This window comes from Octopus bimaculoides, chromosome 26, assembly GCF_046866305.1.
Source record: "Octopus bimaculoides isolate indiv1 chromosome 26, ASM4686630v1, whole genome shotgun sequence".
Taxonomy (NCBI): Eukaryota; Metazoa; Mollusca; class Cephalopoda; order Octopoda; family Octopodidae; genus Octopus; species Octopus bimaculoides.
Window position 1 is genome coordinate 18,724,101 of NC_142953.1, and position 15,000 is coordinate 18,739,100.

General features: G+C 38.1%; 1 protein-coding gene across 1 annotated transcript in view; it reads right to left on the reverse strand.

Moving 5' to 3' along the window:
* LOC106878080 (uncharacterized) overlaps positions 1 to 15,000 on the reverse strand; it is a 217,030-nt gene that overhangs the window by 177,913 nt on the left and 24,117 nt on the right. The window contains exons 9-11 of the mRNA XM_089342991.1: positions 14,492 to 14,546; positions 10,509 to 10,578; positions 5,887 to 5,971 (exon numbers count right to left, since the gene is read on the reverse strand). Of these exons, the coding sequence (XP_089199117.1) occupies positions 5,887 to 5,971; positions 10,509 to 10,578; positions 14,492 to 14,546 (210 nt within the window). The remainder of the gene's footprint in view (positions 1 to 5,886; positions 5,972 to 10,508; positions 10,579 to 14,491; positions 14,547 to 15,000) is intronic.

Genomic DNA, 15,000 nt, shown 5'->3' on the forward strand with positions numbered 1-15,000 from the left:
AAGCACATAGTTCTGGGTTCGATTCCTCTGCATGGTGTGGCAGCTGTACACAGAATTATTCATGAAGATCTGAACATGTGCTAAATTGGCACAAAATTTGTTTCTCGGGTGCTCAACGATGGGCATCCTGTAAGGTTGGGGCATAATTCTTGTGGCTTTTCTCAAATTTTATTCAACAAAAATAATAACAACATGTAACAAAAACATCTTTAAATGATTATTCCGGAGTATATTCACCATCTGCTTCAATTACTGCTTGGCGTTTTGTTTAAATTGGCGTTTTTGTTAAAATTTTTTGTTGAATATAATTTATTGTAAAAAAGCTGCAATAATTATGCACCAACCTAATACTTGACAGAGATGAGCATTAAAACTGCCCTTCATTCTCCCCACAGTCTAGACCCTGCTCCATGTGACTTTTGATTGTTCCACAAGCTGGTGGAGAACCTCAGAGACATTCATTTGTAGATATTGAGAAGATGAAGGAAGCTGCACCAAGCAATGTGTGGTAGGATGTGTTAAAAGTGTGTTACAGTCGTCTCCTTCAGTCCTGAATAAAACCTGGCAGGTCAGCTCATTAGATGTCTGGTAATGATTTACTAAAATTACAATAATCTAGGACAGTCATAACTGCTTCCACTAAAAAGCCTCAGAATGCACCTCGTATGTACATATGCATACATACATATATATGTGTGTGTGTGTGTGTGTGTGTGTGTGTGTGTGTGTAAAGACCCCCTTCGGTCATGAATGACCATGGGATGGCACCTAGGAAGTTACCCTCCAAAGCGCAAGTCTGGGCAAGGTTGTTTTTTTAGATGACCAAGCAGTTGCCCATGCGTACCGGCCTCCCCTCTCCATGCCACCAATGTTATCCAAGGGAAGGGCAAAAGCTGATACAGCTTGGCACCAGTGACATTGCAACTTGTTTCTACAGCTGAGTGAACTGGAACAATGTGAAATAAAGTGTCTTGCTCAAGAACACAACATACAGCCCAGTCCAAGAATCAAACTCACTACCTCACGATTGTGAGCCTCACACTCTAATCTGTGAGCCATATGCCTTCATATATATATATATATATATATGGGAGAAAGAGAGCCTGCCGTATGTCGACCCAATAGAGGGACCAGCTATCCGAGTTGATAGTACCAGGGTAGATAAAGCAATTAAGAGTATGAAGACCGGGAAAGCCCCCGGCCCATCAGGAATCACTGCAGAGATGCTCAAAATATCTGGCAGTGTTGGCTATAGCCTAGTCACCCGTATTACGAACCAGGTGATACACGAAGGAGTCATACCCAATGACTGGTGTAGCAGCATCATAGTCAACTGCTACAAAGGTAAAGGTGACGCTTTAGATACAAATAATTCCAGAGGCATCAAGCTGTTAGATCAGGTTATGAAAGTTACAGAGAGGGTCATAGCCCAACTAATTAGGGAGTGAATCAATTTAGATGAGATGCAGTTTGGGTTCGTGCCAGGTAAAAGCACTACTGATGCCTTATTTCTAGTGAGACAGTTGCAGGAGAAATACCTAGCTAAGGATAAACCTCTGTACCTGGCTTTCATTGACATGGAGAAAGCCTTTGACAGGGTCCCCCGATCCCTTATCTGATGGTCAATGAGGAAACTTGGGATAGAAGAATGGTTAGTGAGAGCTGTGCGAGCCATGTACAGAGATGCTGCCAGTAAGGTGAGGGTTGGAAATGAGTACAGCAATGAATTCCGGGTAGCGATAGGGGTCCACCAAGGTTCCGTCCTCAGCCCACTCTTATTTATCATAGTCCTCCAGGCAATCACAGAGGAGTTCAAGACAGGTTTCCCCTGGGAGCTCCTCTATGCTGATGACCTTGCCCTAATTGCGGAGTCACTATCAGAACTAGAGGAGAAGTTTCAGGTGTGGAAGCAAGGTCTAGAATTGAAGGGCCTTAGAGTCAACCTAGCTAAAACCAAAATCCTAATAAGTAGGAAGGTAGATAAAACACAAACCCCTTCAGGTAGATGGCCCTGCTCAGTATGTAGAAAAGGAGTAGGTAGTAACTCTATAAAATCTACCCGGTGCAAGCTATGGACACATAAGAGGTGCAGCAACATCAAAGGCAGGTTAACTAGCAAGTTAGTTTTTGTTTGTGGCAGATGTTCAGGTGCAATAAAGACTGTAAACAAACAGGAAACAACTTCTATCTCATTCCAGGGTGAAAAACTAGAGGTAGTCGATAGCTTCCGCTATCTGGGCGACCAAGTTAGTAGTGGGGGTGGGTGCGCTGAAAGTGTAGCTGCTAGAATAAGAATAGCCTGGGCAAAGTTTAGAGAGCTCTTACCCCTGCTGGCGACAAAGGGACTCTCACTCAGAGTAAAAGGCAGACTGTATGACGCATGCGTACGAACAGCCATGCTACATGGCAGTGAAACATGGGCTGTAACTGCTGAGGACATACGTAAGCTCGCAAGGAATGAAGCCAGTATGCTCCGTTGGATGTGTAATGTCAATGTGAATACCCGTCAGAGTGTAAGTATCTTGAGAGAAAAGCTGAACATTAGAAGCATCAGTTGTGGTGTGCAACAGAGATGATTGCGCTGGTATGGACATGTGGTGAGAATGGATGAGGATAGCTGCGTGAAAAAGTGCCACACCCTAACAGTTGAAGGAACCCGTGGAAGAGGTAGGCCCAGGAAGACCTGGGCTGAGGTGGTGAGGCAAGACCTTCGTACATTGGGCCTCACCGAGGCGATGACTACTGACCGAGACCTTTGGAAATGTGCTGTGCGTGAGAAGACCCGGCAAGCCAAGTAAGATCGTTGCCAGTGCCCCTGGACTGGTTCTTGTGCGGGTGGCACATGAGATGCACCATTTTGAGCGTGGCCGTTGCCAGTACCGCCTGACTGGCTCCCGTAGGATCTTCGAGCGAGATCGTTGCCAGTACCCCTGGCCGTTTTCGTGCGGGTGACACGTAAAAGCACCCACTACACTCTCTGAGTGGTTGGCGTTAGGAAGGGCATCCAGCTGTAGAAACTCTGCCAAGTTAGACTGGAGCCTGGTGTTGCCATCCGGTTTCACCAGTCCTCAGTCAAATCGTCCAACCCATGCTAGCATGGAAAGCGGACGTTAAACGATGATGATGATGATGATGATGATGATATATATATATATACATATACAGAGTGATTCAAAAGTCACCATACATAGGAACAATTTATCTTTTTATAAGAAACACCTTCTTATTTATTTAACAGTCTCTATATGGTTACCATGGTTTTGAATATACATTGCAATACGTTTACCCCACTCATTGTGAACTTGTAATAACACATCTGGTGATACGTGTGCAAATGAGTTGGTGATGCATTCCTTCAAATGATTTGTCTTTCGTCTTTCCGCGATACCCCATGCCTTTCAAATACCCCCAAAGATAGAGGGATAAGATCAGGGGATCTAGGGGATTTTATAAACTGTTTCTTATGTATGGAGACTAACACAACAGAGTATAAGCGCCTTGAGAGAAAACTTGGACCGAAGAAGCATTAGATGTGGTGTGCAAGAGAGACGACTGCGCTGGCATGGACATGTGGTGAGAATGGATGAGGACAGCTGTGTGAAGAGGTGTCACACCCTAGCAGTTGAGGGAATCTGTGGAAGAGGTACACCCAGGAAGACCTGGGATGAGGTGGTGAAGCACGACCTTCGAATATTGGGCCTCACTGATGCAAAGACTAGTGACTGAGACCTTTGGAAATATGCTGGACTTGAGAAGACCCAGCAAGCCAAGTGAGACCATAACCTGTGGCCTATGCCAGCGGTGTAACCAGCCTACTTATATGTTGCTTGCGAAGACCTTTTCAGGCAAGTGAAGTCACAATCAAAATCAAATTCACTGACGTGGCCAATAACAGTACTGCCTGACTGGCACCTGTTCCAGTGGAACATTAAAAGCACCATTTGAGCATAATCGTTGCCAGGGCCACTGACTGGCTCCCATGCTGGTGGCACATAAAAAGCACCATTTGAGCATGATCGTTACCAGCATCACCTTACTGGCACTTGTGCCAGTAGCACATGAAAAACAACAACATTTGAGCGAGTTCATTGCCTGTGCTGCTGGACTGGCTCCTGTGCAGGTGGCACATAAAAAACACCATTTGAGCGTGGCTGTCACCAGTACTGCCTGATTGGCCCTCATGCCGGTGGTACATAAAAGCACCCACTACACACTCGGAGTGGTTGGCATTAGGAAGGGCATCCAGCTGTAGAAACTCTGCCAGATCAGATTGGAGCCTGGAGCAGCCTCAGTCAAACTGCCCAACCCATGCCAGCATAGAAAGCAGACGTTAAACGATGATGATGATGATGATATATATATATATGCATATATGGGAACAGGACATCACCAACTGTGCAAACAACATGAAATACGTAAACAAGGATGTTAAATACGTAAACAACGAGAGATGAAAAAATGGAGAACAGGACAAGTAAACATAGAGAAAGGACCCTTCATCAGTTGCTGGCTGTCTATATATACTCCTCATTTCAAGCTTTCAATAACAGTATGAGTCTTCAAAGACAGTTGCTCCCATAAATTCTAAAACAAAATTTAGGATTTCTAGAGGGTCAGAGTTGGGAACAAGAACAGGACAGTGAAGACATACAAGGAAACCGAATGAAAACAAACATGGAGGGTCATTAGACCAGAACAAGAGGAAAATAGTGAACACTGGGAGAACACCACACATCCATTTCCAAGTATGTATAAATGTGTGTGTGTGGAGGTGCTATGGCCCAGTGGTTAGGGCAGCGGACTCGCAGTCGGGGGATCGCAGTTTCAATTCCCAGACCAGGTGTTGTGTGTGTTTATTGAGCGAAAACACCTAAAGCTCCATGAGGCTCCGGCAGAGGGCAGTGGCGACCTCTGTTGTACTCTTTCGCCCCAACTTTCTCTCACTCTTTCTTCCTGTTTCTTGAGTAACGTTGCGATGGGCTGGCATCCTGTCCAGCTGGGGGGGAACACATACGTCATAGAAACAAGGAAACCGAGTCCATGAGCCTGGCTAGGCTTGAAAAGGGCACATGAAAATAAAATAATATATATATATATATATATATATATATATATATATATATATATATATATATATATATATATATACACATAGCAAATGAAGAATAAGAAAATGGAGATATTGAAGTTAATAAGAGTTTATTATCAGCAAAAAAATCAAACATTGTCCCTTACAGCTGTTTCAGTTAAGCTTAATGAAGTTTAAGTAAGTATCAAAATCATGTTTCTTATTAAATCCAATATCTCCATTTTCTAATTTTTCATTTGCTTGTTTATAAATGACAGTTTATATATAAATCTATCATTTTATAGATTTAATCCTCCCCACAAAATATTAGGTATTGAACCAGTATTTCCTTGGATGATACAATTCCCTCATGAGGCCATTTGAGTGGCTGTGTGGTAAGTAGCTTGCTTACCAACCACATGGTTCCAGGTTCAGTCCCATAGCACAGCACCTTGGGCAAATGTCTTCTGCTATATCCTTGGGCCAACCAAAGCCTTGTGAGTAGATTTGGTAGATGGAAACTGAAAGAAGCCCATCGTATATGTGTGTGTGTGTGTGTTTGCATGTCTGTGTTTGTCCCCCCATTATCGCTTGATAACTGATGCTGGTGTGTTTCCATCCCCGTAACTTAGCGGTTCAGCAAAAGAGACCGATAGAATAAGCATGAGGCTTACAGAGAATAAGTCCTGGGATCGATTTGTTCGACTAAAGGCAGTACTCCAGCACGGCCACATTCAAATGACTGAAACAAGTAAAAGAATATATATATTATATTTTTAAAAATTCATTCTGAGAATAAAGAAAAATTTTTTGCCTACGTTTGTCTTCAAATGAATGAACACATTGGACAAGTTTGGTAATGTTGGATAGAACATTATTGAATCTGATTGGTGGGTTTGGTTTCTGGAATATAAAAGAACACAGCAAATAAAACTAAAATGAAAGATAAAGTGTTAGGGTATCAGTCTTGCCCTTCCACCATGGAAACTAGTAACAAGTTGACTGGGAAAGTATTAGCCAATAGGAGTGTTCAGTAGAAGAGTTTAATTGGCTCAGTAGCCATAAGAATGGAAATATCTAATGTTGTGGAGGGATCTTGGAATATAAGTTATCAGTTAAGTTTATCAGGATTTATGATAATCCTTTAGTATTTAATCTGGCCATGTCCGGCCAGATTCTTGATGAGAACTTGTGTGTTGAAACAAATTTTGTTGCGTTTTGGGAGAGTCATTATGCTAGTAATAATAATACATGCACAGGTTCAATGCCACAGATTCAGAGCAGATTTTGGAAAGAGGAGAAGTCACCAAGTCACTGAAGTGGTTGTGAATGATTCATCATTCACAACCTTTTCAGGACCTTTGTTAGGTATTTAACCAGGAGTGGCTGTGTGGTAAGTAGCTTGCTTACCAATCACATGGTTCCGGGTTCAGTCCCACTGCATGGCACCTTGGGCAAGTGTGTTCTACTATAGCCTCAGGCCGACCAAAGCCTTATGAGTGGATTTGGTAGACGGAAACTGAAAGAAGCCCGTCGTATATATGTATATATATGTGTGTGTATGTGTTTGTGTGTCTGTGTTTGTCTCCCCAACATCGCTTGACAAACGATGCTGGTGTGTTTATGTCCCCGTAACTTAGCGGTTCGGCAAAAGAGACCAATAGAATAAGTACTAGGCTTACAAAAAATAAGTCCTGGGGTTGATTTGCTCGACTAAAGGCGGTGCTCCAGCATGGCTGCAGTCAAATTTCTGAAACAAGTAAAAGAGTAAAAGAGTAATTGACTAACAATAAAGAAGTGGTACTGAACCAGTGTGCGTGTAATTAATATTAGTGTAATGACCCTCCTAAGACACTGTAATGTTCTACCTATTTTATGTTCAAACTGGCTATATCTGGTCTCTCACACTTACTTACAATGTCATTGCGATTTTTTTTACAAATGGACAGACTCGAAACTAACTTTGGTTTAGTAAAAGCCTTGGCATGAAGGGTGGACATGAATTTATTCCACTAAATCCGAAAGCAGACATTGGAGAACAATACAATCCTCTGACCCCTTGGATCTTGTTGAACCAGCCAACCCATGCCAGCATGGGAGACAGACGCTAAAAGATGATTATGATGATGATGAAGATGATGAGGAGGTGGTGGAGGAGGATAATGATAATGACAACAATGGTAGTGGTGGTGGTGAAGATGATGATGACAATACTGCAAAAGGACAATGACAAGGACAAGGATGATGATGATGATGATGATGATGATGATGATGATGATGAGGACAATGATGATGACAACAATGAGAAGGAAGTGGAGGACAATGACACTGACAACAATGGTAGCAGTGGTGAAGGCGATGATGATGACAATGCTGCAAAGAGGACAATGACAACGGCGATGACGACAATGATGATGATGATGATGACATTATTGTAGAACTAAAATCAAAGATTAAAATGTATTTATTGAGGAGGAGGAGGTGAGCAAGGGGAAGCACCAAAACACTGCCCAACCCTCACAAACCACTGAAGACGAACAAACAAGGTTTGATCTTATGATGTGAAGAACATCGTCATTTCCCTCTCTTTGTATTTCCAGAAAATCATTAATAGAAAACAAACACAAAAACAAAAACACATGTCACCAAAATAAAAATCAAGACAAAATACTAAAGGCATAAGAGTGGTTGTAAGTAGCTTGCTTAACAACCACATGGTTCTGGGTTCAGTCCCACTGCATAGCATCTTGGGCAAGTGTCTTCTTTTATAGCCTTGTGAGTGGATTTGGTAGACGGGAACTGAAAGAAGCCCGTCATATATATATATATATATATATATATATACGGAATTTTGTCAGTGAACAAGTCATGGTCTCAAAGTGACGAAAATATTTTGGCAAATTAAATTTAAATGTTGAAGTGAATCTAACAGTTTTTGTGTGCTTCGTAAATGGCTTATAAACATCTTCCATGCTGCAATTGTTATATATATATATATATATATATATATATATATATATATATATATATATATATATATATATATATATATATATCAAAATAAACAACAGGATATCCAGCGGTAATGCAGTACAATCATTTAAAGTGACTCCATTTAATTTAACAATGCAACCATTACATCAATTTAAAATTCAGAGCAATCCTCAACTGCATAAAGATATAGAATTAAATTAAATTAAAACAGATGGACACATTAGTAGAATTTTACCTAAAGCCTCCAAGAAGGTAAGGAGATAGACAAAGAACATGCTGTTTTCACTTCAGCTTAGAAGCTACTAAGGTATCAGGAAAAAAGTCTTGTTAGAGATCTAGCTTGTCACTGTTTTTTGGGGGTCAGTTTTTATAAGAACCTTTATGTAAGTAGCCCTTCTAACTAAGTACCCCTAAGAAACTATAATATCATGTATGGATTAACACTAAAAACTTTCAAAACCTATGTTATACCTCTTAGTTTATAATTAATATATAGTTAGCATGTCCTATAAGATCAATATTCCTTTAGTTAATACCTGATTTCAGTCTTTATAGATACAAACTAAAATAAGTAAATAAACAATTTTTAGTTTAAATACTTAAATTATTATACATTTTCTATAAATCTTCTCTATTGATGTTAATAAGGTATATATACTTCATCATGGTTTGAGTGATTAAGCTATTTTATTCCTTTTATATGGCGTTCTACCCTACCTGTTCATTTTATTATTTTATAATAGCCTTTATGAAATAAACCCAACTTTTGTGCCCCTAGAAATCCATACTTAGCTTATATATAACAGTAGTGGTATCTTCACAACTTATGATAAACTGCTTAGATTATAATTTAATTAATATATAGTTAGCATATTATTTCGCCTCAGGACTCCTTTATTAAATACCAGTAAATGCCAATCTTCATAGACATCATCTAATAAGTTAATATTTAAGTATATAATATGAATGAATATTAAACTATTTCTATGTAATTTCTTTCCTCCCTCTATTGTGGTAAAATTTGGTATATACTCGAAAGTATTCAAAAAATTTTATCCTTTTGGTTATAATATTCTTCTTAATAATCTTCTTGATAACCCTAAATTTTAACTTTATACAATATAGCAATATTGTTTAAAGTATTCAACTATAGTACCCCATGATAAAATTTCCCTGTATTATCATCATTGGTTTTACTAGAGTCTTGCCCCTTTAATTGATAACTAACATCTTGATTTAAGATTTTCCTTTATCAAATCTCATTATATTGCTTCAAATTAATCTTGATAGTTTTATGACTATCCCCACAATGATTTCTGTCGACTCTCTTGGCCCCTTCCATAACAGATACTGTTCCTTGTTCCTTGGCCTTAGATTTTGATATACAAAGATTTGATAAAGACTATAAATTAAAACTGACCCCCAAAAAACAGTGACAAGCTGGATCTCTAACAAGTCTTTTTTCCTGATACCTTAGTAACTTCTAAGCTGAAGTGAAAACAGCATGTTCTTTGTCTATCTCCTTACCTTCTTGGAGATTTTAGGTATAATTATACTAATTTATCCATCTGTTTTAATTTAATTTAATTCTATGTCTTTATGCAGCTGAGGATTGCTCTGCATTTAAATTGATGTAATGGTTGCATTGTTAAATTAAATAGAGTTGCTTGAAACGATCATGCTGCATTACCTCTGGATATCCTTGTTGCTTATTTTGATTTTAATCACCTTATTATGAAACTGTATGGATAATACCATACTAAATTCTGGTGCCTCAACTTAAGTACCATATTCATCTGAATCTAAATTTTTGCTTATATATATATATATATATATATATATATATATATATATATATATATATATATATATATATATATATAAGGGTAAAATTAATTAATTAATCAATTAATTAATTAATAATTAATAATTTTACCAAGTAGATTGGTACGTTAAAATAACCTTTTTAGGTAAAATTATACAAATATTCTATAATTATAAACATAATTGTAATTAGGGGTCAGCTAATTGCTTCACCACACACTGAATTTAGAAATAGGAGTTAAAATTCCTTTTCTTTATGGTAGCAGAAAAGAAATTATAACTCCTATTTCTAAATTCAGTGCGTGGTGAAGCAATTAACTGACTCCTAATTACAATTATGTTTATAATTATAGAATATATATATATATATATATATATATATATATATATATATATATGTAATGTGTGTGTGTGTGTGTGTTTGCCCCTGACCATCGCTTGACAACCAATGCTGGTGTGTTTACATCCCCGTAACTTAGCAGTTCGGCAAAAGCAGCCCATAAAATAAGTACTAGACTTATAAAGAATAATCTTGGAGTCGATTTGTTTGACTAAGGGTGGTGCATGGCTGCAGTGGAATGACTGAAACAAATAAAAGAAAATAAAAGAAAACAGCTCTGACCTTCTTAACCAATAGTTTATCTTGGATGAAGTCATGTGACAAAATCTCATCAGGCTGCAGCTGATTCCGACTGAAATCATAGAATAGAGATAAAGTTTTTATTTCTTACATAGAATTACAGAGAAAATAAGATTGTGTGACATTCATGCATAAACAGGTTGCTGAATACCTTATCAGTGAATTTGGTAGATGGAAACTAAAAGAAGCCTATCATGAATATATATATACTAGCAGTATAGCCCGGCTTTGCCCGGGATTAAGTTGAGATTATTAAGCTAATCAAGTTCTTTATTTCAAACCAAACTAAGTAACATGACGTCAAATTTGGGCAGAATCAGTGTTGCAACTGGAGCGCATGGGTTGAGAGTTTGATCGGCAGAGGTGATCAGGTTACACATGCCATCCCTTTGAAAACACCACCGCCATCATCTAACTCATGGGTTAGGAACCCGGAGAACATTATTTTTCTTTGTGGTTGGGTCGGTGATGACCTCTTTCTAGCATATTGGATGTCCACCTAGTGGTCATCCCTTATACACGTGCAATACAATTTTTTCTGAATTTTCAGATTTGTTATATGCTAGGCCACTTGGTTTTAAATTGAATTAATATTCAATTTATCATCCTATCTATATAAATAAATATATATATATATATATTTATTTATATGCGCAACACACACGTATGTATACTTATTTTTTGTATGCATACATGTTCATATGTGTGTGTGTGTGTGTGTGTGTTGCCCTTATATCAACAAAACACACACACCTTGCCTTACATATATATACGGATAAATGATTTGAAATAAATATATTTTGGAAATGGTGATTTACGGTACAATACCTAGAAACGTGAAAATCAGACCACATGGGTTTGTTTACATCAATTCGGCAGAGATAGAGAGAGCGCGTTCTCCCTCTCTATCTCTCTATCTCTCTCCCTCCCTTACATACATTTATCTCTCTTTCTTTCTTTCTTTCTTTCTCTCTCTCTCCCTGTCTCACACACACAGCAACATTACACACACACGGCAACATTATACACACACACATGCTGCTCTCTCACACTAACAAAACAACTTCACATACACACCACACTTTCGGTCTGGCATACTCACTATAAAAAGATAGCGAGATAACTGGCATGTGTATGTAAGGGAGGGAGAGATAGAGAGAGGGAGAGAGAAAGAGAGAGAGAGAGAGAGAGAGAGAGAGGGTATTTTTTCTGTTTGATTGCTGCTTACCACACAGACGCTGGCAAAGAAATGTATCTCTCCTTCACCCTCCCTCTCACAAACATACAATTTCTCTCTCTCTCTCTCTCTCTCTCTCTCTCTCTCTCTCTCTCTCTCTTTACTGCATGCGCGTACGCACAGATTTGACTTCGCCATGTCAACAAACTTCAAAATTGGTAAAAGTTTATCGATTTTTACAGGTATACGCGGGTACCTCTGAGAGAGAAAGTTCACTAAAATGCACATAGGGTCATTCCGAATCTTCTCCTAAAATTGGAGCGACATGCGTGCTAATTTGAGGACGTGCATAAACCACATTCACGTACACACACACACAAACATCTTCTGTTTTATAGATATTGATATATATATATATATATATATATATATATATATAGGGAGAAAGAGAAAGAGGGAACAAGCGGGAAAGAGAGGGGAAGGGAGAAAGAGATGGAGAGAGGGGGAGAGAGAGAAAGAGAAAGGGATAGAGGGGAAAGAAGGGAACAGTTTTTTTTTAAAAGAACTTGCTAATGTTCCCTTCATCATATATACAGTCATCACATTCTGTTAAAATGTCTTACTGATGTGTTTGGTTTCTTTCTTTCCCTGATGAAAAGATTGCATTGTTTTACACCATTTTATTCCTTCTGGAATAATACCAATGCTTTCTTCGAAACACATGTAAAAAGATTTGAATAACACCTGCGTGTTTAACTACATTTATTTATTTATCTATCTATCTATATATATATATATATATATATATATTTACTTGGAGAATGGAGCAACAAATACAAGAAAAAGCATTTTCGTTGAACTTTCAGACTACCCCTGAAGGATCGAGGCAAACCTACCACTTACCTATATATATATAAATTTAGATTCAGGATGAATATGGTACTTAAGTTTAGGCACCAGAATTTAGTATATTATCCAAACAATTCCCAAAATAAGTTGATCAAAAATCAAAATAAGCAACAAGGATGTGGTTGGCGTTAGGAAGGGCATCCAGCTGTAGAAACTCTGCCAAATTAGATTGAAGCCTGGTGTTGCCATCCGGTTTCACCAGTCCTCAGTCAAATCGTCCAACCCATGCTAGCATAGAAAGAGGACGTTAAACGATGATGATGATGATGATGATGATGATATATATATTGTTAGCTAATAAATTATATGGTATACACCTGATAGCTGACTGGTAAAGCATGTTCACTTTCACAGTGTTCACTAGGCATTTGATTCATGAGAAAGAGACGGAAGATGGAAGAGAAGTTTTATTAATCACTACAATTATTTCCTAAACCAGTTGTAAAGTAACCCACCCATGAGGGATCGATGCTAGACGGGTCGAAACAATTGTAGTGATTAGTAAACATTCTTGTATCTTCCATCTTCCATATTTCTCATTAATCAAATATATATATATATATATATATATATATATATATATATATATATATATATATATAAACAACACACTAATATTGTTAAAATGTTAATAAAGAGATGAGGGCATCACATACAGGATCCTAACCACCAGTACTGGATTAACCATTAAGCCAGATAAACATATGCCTAAAGCATCAAGAAGGAGGGGATGGAAACCACCAAAATGGTAAATGGTTTTTGACATAAAAGAAGTCACTTTACATGCTTCCTTTCTTTAACATTTAATGCATCATCTTCCAAGAATTCACTTCTTTGTTTTAAACTTTTTCACATGCCTCCCAAGACAGGTGCCAAGCTATATTAACTTTGCCTTTGTCTTCATCAGGAGTATAGAGAGGTAAGAATTACTAGCAGCTCTGGATTAACCATTAAGCAAAGTAAGCACATGCCACATGTATCAAGGGAAGTGGGTGGGGCACCACAGAAATGGAAAATGGTTTATGGCACAAAAGAAATCACTTTAAACTTGCTAAAACAATATTCGGGATGCCTTATCTCAACTAAGTATAGAAGCAGACATGTTACATAAGAGCTATTTTGAGGATTTGATCAAAGACTTGGCAATTAAAAAAAGTAAGAGAAAACTTTTCAAATATAAATAAAGTGGAAAGATACAAAAATAAACATTATTTTCCATCTTAATGTTTAGTTTTGTTTCATTTTGAAAAATAAAAATTTATTTTATGGTTTATTATTGTTTATATTTTGAATTACATATGGGGACACCAAAATCTTTTAAGTGCTTAGAGCCTTTACGGGTCTGAACCACATTTAACGACAAGCATGAAGTCACTCAACAACACACTCCAGCTTCTGACCATCCACAAACATACTGCCTCCTCCTCCTGTCATCTTCTTTTTCTGTCTCTTCTACCACTACAATATTGGCCTATCCTCCTTGGAACAAACTGGTTTTATGCCATGTTCAACCAGACCCCTTCTGATGGCTTCATATTCTTTTCTGTTGTCACTCACATTGTGTTCCACCAACACTACCCTGGACCTGTTTTAACCTCTACCCCGATTTTTCTTTCTCTAAATTTTTGACTTAAAATCATATCTTTTCCCTTTTTAAAGCTTTCATTGTGAAAACGACAGTACTTTTCATTTGATCTCTTCCAGGGTACCACAAAATTTTTATTGAATCTTTTCTAAGGTTCTACAATTTGTTTTTTTTTTATCTCTTCCAGATAAAGCAAAGAGCAAGAAGATAATTTCACTTGAATGAACCAAAGATGTCTCCCCTGGGTGGGGTAGTTACCAATCGTTGTGAGAGAAAGTAGAAAGTTATACTTACCTTTTGTGTAGCAGATTCATCTGGGTAGTTGATGTTGAGGAAATATCAGGGAACTCTGAGGATTGAGAAAAAAAGGGAAATGAAGTTAGTGAAAGAAGAGAAAGACAGGGGGGAAGTGATAGAGGGAGAAAGAGGGAACAGAGAAGGGAGAAAGGGAAGGAGGGAGGGGAGATAGAGAAAGACAGAGGGATAAAGGGAGAGAAAGAGAAAGTGATAGAGGGGGAAGAATGAGAGAGAGAGAAAGACAGGGAGCAAGAAAGAGAAAAAGAGGGAAAGAGAGTGAGAAAGAGAGAGAGAGAGAGAGAGAGAGAGAGAGAGAGAGAGAGAGAGAGGGTGACAGCCCTGGCCTGTCTAGCTTCCTTCTTTCAATATTTGAATAAGGACTACATCCATAGCTAGGCTCCCACAACAAGCAAATTGGCAAACAGCAATGAACAGGGGGAACATTATAAATAAGAGATAAGAGACACAGTCAAAACAAGGGGTTTCTGGGTTAGTTTTACATCAAA